This window comes from Salvelinus fontinalis, unplaced genomic scaffold (genome assembly GCF_029448725.1).
Source record: "Salvelinus fontinalis isolate EN_2023a unplaced genomic scaffold, ASM2944872v1 scaffold_0914, whole genome shotgun sequence".
Taxonomy (NCBI): domain Eukaryota; kingdom Metazoa; phylum Chordata; class Actinopteri; order Salmoniformes; family Salmonidae; genus Salvelinus; species Salvelinus fontinalis.
Window position 1 is genome coordinate 24,837 of NW_026601123.1, and position 10,164 is coordinate 35,000.

Sequence of the window (10,164 nt, forward strand, 5' to 3'; positions counted from 1 at the left end):
TATATAGCCTCCACATTGACTCTGTACCGTAATACCCTGTATATAGCCTCCACATTGACTCTGTACCGTAACACCCTGTATATAGCCCCCACATTGACTCTGTACCGTAACACCCTGTATATAGCCTCCACATTGACTCTGTACCGGTACCCCCTGTATATAGTCTCCACATTGACTCTGTACCATAACACCCTGTGTATAGCCTCCACATTGACTCTGTACGGTACCCCCCTGTATATAGCCTCCACATTGACTCTGTACGGTACCCCTGTATATAGCCTCCACATTGACTCTGTACCGTAATACCCTGTATATAGCCACCACATTGACTCTGTACCGTAACACCCTGTATATAGCCCCCACATTGACTCTGTACCGTAACACCCTGTATATAGCCTCCACATTGACTCTGTACCGGTACCCCCTGTATATAGTCTCCACATTGACTCTGTACCATAACACCCTGTATATAGCCTCCACATTGACTCTGTACCGGTACCCCCTGTATATAGTCTCCACATTGACTCTGTACCATAACACCCTGTATATAGCCTCCACATTGACTCTGTACCGTAACACCCTGTATATAGTCTCCACATTGACTCTGTACCATAACACCCTGTATATAGCCTCCACATTGACTCTGTACCGTAACACCCTGTATATAGCCTCGCTATTGTTATTTAATATTTTTTACTTAACACGTATTTTTCTTAAAACTGCATTGTTGGTTAAAGGTTTGTAAGTAAGCATTTCACTGTAATGTCCTACACCTGTTGTATTCGGCGCATGTGACAAAGACAATTTGATTTGCCCAATGAATTGCCTTGTCTGACCCTTGGTTTTGCACAGCCTGCATGTGACAAACTGCTCCACCGACTTATAACATATCACTCCCTCTAGGATTCCGCAGAGATTTTTTGTGATCTGCGGGTTAAAAAGATTGATTTTGCTGCGGCAATTATGACATTTTGCAATGAGGTGATTGGTTGAAATCGGTGTATCTGTTACATACGTGGTCTAATATAGCGGTGTTACATACGTGGTCTGATATAGCAGTGTTACATACGTGGTCTAATATAGCAGTGTTACATACGTGGTCTAATATAGCAGTGTTACATACGTGGTCTGATATAGCGGTGTTACATACGTGGTCTGATATAGTCTGATATAGCAGTGTTACATACGTGGTCTGATATAGTCTGATATAGCAGTGTTACATACGTGGTCTAATATAGCCGTGTTACATACGTGGTCTGATATAGTCTGATATAGCAGTGTTACATACGTGGTCTGATATAGTCTGATATAGCAGTGTTACATACGTGGTCTGATATAGCAGTGTTACATACGTGGTCTAATATAGCAGTGTTACATACGTGTTCTGATATAGCGGTGTTACATACGTGGTCTGATATAGTCTGATATAGCGGTGTTACATACGTGGTCTGATATAGTCTGATATAGCAGTGTTACATACGTGGTCTGATATAGTCTGATATAGCAGTGTTACATACGTGTTCTGATATAGCCGTGTTACATACGTGGTCTAATATAGCAGTGTTACATACGTGGTCTGATATAGCAGTGTTACATACGTGGTCTGATATAGCGGTGTTACATACGTGGTCTGATATAGCAGTGTTACATACGTGGTCTAATATAGCAGTGTTACATACGTGGTCTAATATAGCAGTGTTACATACGTGGTCTGATATAGCGGTGTTACATACGTGGTCTGATATAGTCTGATATAGCAGTGTTACATACGTGGTCTGATATAGTCTGATATAGCGGTGTTACATACGTGGTCTAATATAGCCGTGTTACATACGTGGTCTGATATAGTCTGATATAGCAGTGTTACATACGTGGTCTGATATAGTCTGATATAGCAGTGTTACATACGTGGTCTGATATAGCAGTGTTACATACGTGGTCTAATATAGCAGTGTTACATACGTGGTCTAATATAGCAGTGTTACATACGTGGTCTGATATAGCAGTGTTACATACGTGGTCTAATATAGTCTAATATAGCAGTGTTACATACGTGGTCTGATATAGCGGTGTTACATACGTGGTCTGATATAGCAGTGTTACATACGTGGTCTGATATAGTCTGATATAGCGGTGTTACATACGTGGTCTGATATAGTCTGATATAGCAGTGTTACATACGTGGTCTGATAGAGCCGTGTTACATACGTGGTCTAATATAGCCGTGTTACATACGTGGTCTAATATAGCAGTGTTACATACGTGGTCTAATATAGCAGTGTTACATACGTGGTCTAATATAGCAGTGTTACATACGTGGTCTGATATAGCAGTGTTACATACGTGGTCTAATATAGCAGTGTTACATACGTGGTCTGATATAGTCTGATATAGCAGTGTTACATACGTGGTCTGATATAGCAGTGTTACATACGTGGTCTGATATAGCCGTGTTACATACATGGTCTAATATAGCAGTGTTACATACGTGGTCTGATATAGCGGTGTTACATACGTGGTCTGATATAGCCGTGTTACATACGTGGTCTAATATAGCAGTGTTACATACGTGGTCTGATATAGCGGTGTTACATACGTGGTCTGATATAGTCTGATATAGCAGTGTTACATACGTGGTCTGATATAGTCTAATATAGCAGTGTTACATACGTGGTCTAATATAGCAGTGTTACATACGTGGTCTAATATAGCAGTGTTACATACGTGGTCTGATATAGCGGTGTTACATACGTGGTCTGATATAGTCTGATATAGCAGTGTTACATACGTGGTCTGATATAGCGGTGTTACATACGTGGTCTGATATAGCGGTGTTACATACGTGGTCTGATATAGTCTGATATAGCAGTGTTACATACGTGGTCTAATATAGCAGTGTTACATACGTGGTCTGATATAGCGGTGTTACATACGTGGTCTGATATAGCAGTGTTACATACGTGGTCTGATATAGTCTAATATAGCAGTGTTACATACGTGGTCTGATATAGCGGTGTTACATACGTGGTCTGATATAGCAGTGTTACATACGTGGTCTGATATAGTCTAATATAGCAGTGTTACATACGTGGTCTGATATAGCGGTGTTACATACGTGGTCTGATATAGCGGTGTTACATACGTGGTCTGATATAGTCTGATATAGCAGTGTTACATACGTGGTCTGATATAGCCGTGTTACATACGTGGTCCAATATAGCCGTGTTACATACGTGGTCTAATATAGCAGTGTTACATATGTGGTCTAATATAGCAGTGTTACATACGTGGTCTGATATAGCGGTGTTACATACGTGGTCTGATATAGTCTGATATAGCAGTGTTACATACGTGGTCTGATATAGTCTGATATAGCAGTGTTACATACGTGGTCTGATATAGCGGTGTTACATACGTGGTCTGATATAGTCTGATATAGCCGTGTTACATACGTGGTCTGATATAGTCTGATATAGCAGTGTTACATACGTGGTCTGATATAGCCGTGTTACATACGTGGTCTGATATAGTCAGATATAGCAGTGTTACATACGTGGTCTGATTTAGCGGTGTTACATACGTGGTCTGATATAGTCTGATATAGCAGTGTTACATACGTGGTCTGATATAGTCTGATATAGCAGTGTTACATACGTGGTCTGATATAGCCGTGTTACATACGTGGTCTAATATAGCAGTGCTACATACGTGGTCTAATATAGCAGTGTTACATACGTGGTCTGATATAGCCGTGTTACATACGTGGTCTGATATAGCAGTGTTACATACGTGTTCTGATATAGCGGTGTTACATACGTGTTCTGATATAGCCGTGTTACATACGTGTTCTGATATAGCCGTGTTACATACGTGTTCTGATATAGCCGTGTAACTGTTCAGCCCCAGACGTCGAGGGTCCTGAGGGATGTCAGCAGGATCTGGGTAGATCAAGGCTCCTCCTGCTCCAGCCTTCTGAGCCAATAGCACCTTCTCAGCATAACTAACCCCGCCCCCCACACGCATCACTACCACGCAGCCAACCACAGACACTCCCGCAGACCGCAGCCAGTCAAAATCCTCCTGGCGGCCGTAATTTACATACACCACGCCCCCCTGTAGAGAGAGACATGAAGTCAGAGGTACAAAAGACTAACCCACACATACACATATTCACACAAATATAAAAACACACACATTCTTGTTTTACTAACCTTGTAGGGACACAACTGATTCCCATTCAAAATCATATTTTCCCTTAAACCTAAACCTAACCACAACCCCAAAACCTAACCCTAATTCTAACCATAACCCCAAAACCTAACCCTAATTCTAACCCTAACCCCAAACCTAACCCTAATTCTAACCATAACCCCAAAACCTAACCCTAAACCTAACCGTAACCCCAAAACCTAACCCTAATTCTAACCATATCAACACTATGAAATAACAGACTCGGAATCATGTAGTAACCAAAAAAGTGTTAAACAAATCTAAATATATTTTAGATTCTTCAAAGTAGCCACCCTTCGCCTTGATGACAGCTTGCACACTTCTTGGCATTCTCTCAACCAGCTTCACCTGGAATGCTTTCCCAACAGTCTTGAAGGAGTTCCCACATATGCTGAGCACTCTTGGCTGCTTTTCATTCACTTTGCGGTCCAACTCATCCCAAACCATCTCAATTGGGTTGAGGTTGGATGATTGTGGAGGCCAAGTTATCTGATGCAGCACTCCATCACTCTCCTTCTTGGTCAAATAGCCCTTACACAGCATGGAGGTGTGTTTTGGGTCATTCTCCTGTTGAAAAACAAATGATAGACCCACTAAGCCCAAACCAGATGGGATGGCGTATAGCTGCAGAATACTGTGGAAGCCATGCTGATTAAGTGTGCCTTGAATTCTAAATAAATCACAGACAGTGTCACCAGCATAGCACCTCCACATCTCCTCCGCCATGCTTCACGGCGGGAACATTCTCCTCCATGCTTCACGGTGGGAACCACACATGCAGAGATCATCCGTTAACCTACTCAGCATCTCACAAAGACATGGCGGTTGGAACCAAAACTTCAAACTTGAGCTCATCAGACCAAAGGGCAGATTTGTGTTTCTTGGCTCAAGCAAGTCTCTTTTGATTTGTTTAACACTTTTTTGGTTACTACATGATTCCATATGTGTTATTTTATAGTCTTGATGTCTTCACTATTATTCTACAACTTAGAAAATAATAAAAAATAAAGAAAAACCCTGGAATGAGTAGGTGTGTCCAGTCTTTTGACTGGTAGTGTATGTAGTACATTTAAACACTGTGTGTTACCGTGGCGGTGCCGATAGCGCTGTAGGCACAGTAGGAGTCTGGATCTTCCAGAGGAATCTCCTCCAACACCTCTCCCTGTGAATCCACCATCCATAGAGAGTTCCTCTGGATCCTACACACACACACACACACACACACACACACACACACACACACACACACACACACGCACACACACACACACACACACACACACACACACACACACACACACACACACACGCACACACACACATTATACACTACACACACTATGTAACTATTCACCCCTGTTGGAATTTTTCCTATTTTGTTGCCTGGAATTAAAATAGATTTTTGTTTCATTTGTATCGACCATTTCGAATCCCACCGTACCTTCTCCGCTATGCAATCTGGTTTCCGAGCTGGTCATGGGTGCACCTCAGCCACGCTCAAGGTCCTAAACGATATCATAACCGCCATCGATAAGAGACAATACTGTGCAGCTGTATTCATCGACCTGGCCAAGGCTTTCGACTCTGTCAATCACAGCATTCTTATCGGCAGACTCAACAGCCTTGGTTTCTCAAATGATTGCCTCGCCTGGTTTATCAACTACTTCTCAGACAGAGTTCAGTGTGTCAAATCGGATGGCCTGTTGTCCGGCCCTCTGGCAGTCTCTATGGGGGTGCCACAGGGTTCAATTCTCGGGCCGACTCTCTTCTCTGTATGCATCAATGATGTCGCTCTTGCTGCTGGTGATTCTCTGATCCACCTCTACGCAGACGACACCATTCTGTATACATCTGGCCCTTCTTTTGACACTGTGTTAACTAACCTCCAGTCGAGCTTCAATGCCATACAACACTACTTCCGTGGCCTCCAACTGCTCTTAAATGCAACTAAAACTAAATGCATGCTCTTCAACCAATTGCAGCCCGCACCCGCCCGCCCGTTCAGCATCACTACTCAGTACTGTTCTGACTTAGAATATGTGGACAACTGCAAATACCTAGGTGTCTGGTTAGACTGTGAACTCTTCTTCCAGACTCACATTAAGCATCTCCAATCCAAAATGAAATCTAGAATTGACTTCCTATTTCGCAACAAAGCCTCCTTCACTCATGCTGCCAAACATACCCTCATAAAACTGACCATCCTACCGATCCTCGACTTAGGCGATATCATTTACAAAATAGCCTCCAACACTCTACTCAGCAAACTGGATGCAGTCTATCACAGTGCCATCCGTTTTGTCACCAAAGCCCCATATACTACCCACCACTGCAACCTGTATGCTCTCGTTGGCTGGCCCTCGATACATATTCGTCGCCAAACTCACTGGCTCCAGGTCATCTATAAGTCTTTGCTAGGTAAAGCCCTGCCTTATCTCAGCTCACTGGTCACCATAACAACACCCACCCGTAGCACGCGCTCCAGCAGGTATATTTCATTGGTCATCCCCAAAGTCAACACTCCTTTTGGCCGCCATTCCTTCCAGTTCTCTGCTGCCAATGACTGAAACGAATTGCAAAAATCACTGAAGCTGGAGTCTTATATCTCCCTCTCTAACTTTAAGCATCAGCTGTCAGAGCAGCTTACCGATCACTGTAACTGTAAACAGCCAATATGTAAATAGCACACCCAACTACCTCATCCCCATATTATTTACCCTCTTGCTCCATTGCACCCCAGTATCTCTACTTGCACATCATCATCTGCACATCTATCACTCCAGTGTTAATTTGCTAAATTGTAATTACTTCGCTACTATGGCCTATTTATTGCCTTACCTCCCTTATCCTACCTCATTTGCACACACTGTATATAGACTTTTCTACTGTATTATTGACTGTATGTTTTGTATATTCCATGTGTAACTCTGTGTTGTTGTTTGTGTTGCACTGCTCTGCTTTATGTTGGCCAGGTCACAGTTGTAAATGAGAACTGGTTCTCAACTAGCCTACCTGGTTATATAGAGGTGAAATAAAAATAAATAAATAAATACATTTGATTTACACAACATGCAAAATATTCTTTCTTGTGAAACAATAAAAACAGAAAACTTGAGCATGTATAACTATTCACCCCCCAAAGTCAATACTTTGTAGAGCCACCTTTTGCAGCAATTTCAGCTGCAAGTCTCTTGGGTTATGTCTCTATGAGCTTGGCACATCTAGCCACTGGGATTTTTGCCCATTCTTCAAGGCAAAACTGCTCCAGCTCATTCAAGTTGGATGGATTCCGCTGGTGTACAGCAATCTTTAAGTCATAGCACATAGAATTGAGGTCTGGGCTTTGACTAGGCCATTCCAAGACATTTAAATGTTTCCTCTTAAATCACTCAAGCGTTGCTTTAGCAGTATGCTTGGGGTCATTGTCCTGCTGGAAGGTGAACCTCTGTCCCAGTCTCAAATCTCTGGAAGACAAACAGGTTTCCCTCAAGAATTTCCCTGTATTTAGCGCCATCCATCATTCCTTCAATTCTGACCAGTTTCCCAGTCCCTGCCGATGAAAAAAAATCGCCACAGCATTATGCTGCCACCACCATGCTTCACTGTGGGGATGGTGTTCTTGGGGTGATGAGAGGTGTTGCATTTGCGCCAGGCTACTCTTCCGTAAAGCCCAGCTCTGTGGAGTGTACGGCTTAAAGTGGTCCTATGGACAGATACTCCAATCTCCCTGTGGAGTTTTGCAGCTCCTTTAGGATTATCTTTGGGCTCTTTGTTGCCTCTCTGATTAATGCACTCCTTGCCTGGTCCGTGAGTTTTGGTGGGCGGCCCTCTCTTACCATGTTTGTTGTGGTGCTATATTCTTTCCATTTTTAAATAATGGATTTAATGGTGCTCCGTGGGATGTTCAATGTTTCAGATATTTTTTTGTAACCTAACCCTGATCTGTACTTCTCCACCGCTTTGTCCCTGACCTGTTTGGAGAGCTCCTTGGTCTTCTTCCTCTTGCTTAGTGGTGTTGCAGACTCTGGGGCCTTTCAGAACAGGTGTATATATACTGAGATCATGTGACAGATCATGTGACATTTAGATCATGTGACTAACAATTAGATTGCACTTCTGAAGGTAATTGGTTGCACCAGATCTTATTTAGGGGCTTCATAGCAAAGGGGGTGAATATATATACACACACCACTTTTTTTTTTGTTTTATTTGTATTTATTTTTTAAGCAATTTCTTTCATTTCACTACACCAATTCGGACTAATTTCTGTCTGTCCATTACATGAAATACAAATAAAAATCAGTTTAACCTCTAACGCCTCACAAACCCGGATCCGGGAGCACCCCCATCACAAAAGCTGACTAGCATAGCCTAGCCTAAAGTTACAGGGATATCATAAAATAAAATGTTCATGAAATCACAAGTCCAAGACACCAAATGAAAGATACAGATCTTGTGATTCAAGCCATCATCTCTGATTTTTAAAATGTTTTACAGGGAAGACACAATATGTAAATCTATTAGCTAACCACGTTAGCAAAAGACACCACTCTCTTACTCCACCATTTTTTTACTGCATCAGTAGCTATCACAAATTCGACCAAATAAAGATATAAATAGTCACTAACCAAGAAACAACCTCATCAGATGACAGTCTGATAACATATTTATTGTATAGCATAGGTTTTGTTAGAAAAATGTGCATATTTCAGGTATAAATCATAGTTTACAATTGCAGCCCCCATCACAACTGTCACTAAAATAACTAGAATAACTACAGAGACCATCGTGTATTAGCTAATTACTCATCATAAAACATTTCTTAAAAATACACAGCGTACAGCAGATGAAAGATACAGATCTTGTGAATATAGCCAATATGTCAGATTTTCTAAGTGTTTTACAGCGAAAACACAATATAGCGTTATCTTAGCTTACTACAATAGTCAGTCACACAGCAGCATTGATTCAAGGCAAAAATAGCAATAACGTTATAAACCAACAAACGCTATTAATTTTTTCACTAACCTTCTCAGAATTCTTCAGATGACAGTCCTGTAACATCATATTACACAATCCATATAGGTTTTGTTCGAAAATTTGCATATTTAGCAGCGCAAACCGTGGTTATACAATGTGATCAGTGGCAACAGGTCATGCATTCTGGCCGGCGCCATCTTGGAAAGGCACCTAGTCTAATCAATAAATAATCGTAAACTTGACAAAAAAATACAGGTTGGACATCAAATGAAAGATACATTAGTTATTAATGCAACCGCTGAGTTAGATTTTTAAAATTAACGTTACTAGACATACAGTGTGCGTTACAGCCAGACTAGTGCCGCAATAATGGCAGACAAATACGTTTACATTTTTCCACATAAATACGGAATAACATCATAAATAGCTCTTACTTTTGGACAAGCTTCCATCAGAATCTTGGCGAAGTGGTCCTTTGTCCAAAATAATTGTTGCTTGGTTGTAAAACGTTGTGTTCAAATTCGAAAGTAGCAGCTAACAAGTAGCTATAACAAACAGCATGCCCAAATCTTTATACTCAATACTAAGGAAATTCCAAAAATAGCAATATACTCGCATAAACTGATATAACTCGGTTTAAAATAACTTCGTTATGATGTTTTTAACACCTATAACGAATTAAATTACAGACGGATATATCTAAGGTCGATTACTGAGCGTTCCAAAATGCCATCCTGAGGTCTTGCTTTGCGTAATGGCGAGCGTTGAAAAGATAGGTCCTCTCGCTCCTTGGCCTTTTATCTCTGGGAACTACGCAGAAAGTCCATTCCACTTCTCATTGGTTACTGACATCCAGGGGAAGACGGGTGCAGTTCATGTCGACCCATAGGATACACACAGACTTTTAAAACTGATCTGAGAGCAGAGCCTAGTTTTCATACCTTCGCAGTTCCT

The 10,164-nt window shown here is 41.6% G+C and overlaps 1 protein-coding gene across 4 annotated transcripts in view; it reads right to left on the reverse strand.

Annotated features, from left to right (window-relative positions):
* tfr2 (transferrin receptor 2) overlaps window positions 1–10,164 on the reverse strand; it is a 45,602-nt gene that overhangs the window by 13,039 nt on the left and 22,399 nt on the right. For all 4 annotated transcript variants that reach the window (XM_055915397.1, XM_055915396.1, XM_055915398.1 and 1 more), the window contains exons 6-7: window positions 5,318–5,429; window positions 3,871–4,113 (exon numbers count right to left, since the gene is read on the reverse strand). In XM_055915397.1, the coding sequence (XP_055771372.1) occupies window positions 3,871–4,113; window positions 5,318–5,429 (355 nt within the window). The remainder of the gene's footprint in view (window positions 1–3,870; window positions 4,114–5,317; window positions 5,430–10,164) is intronic.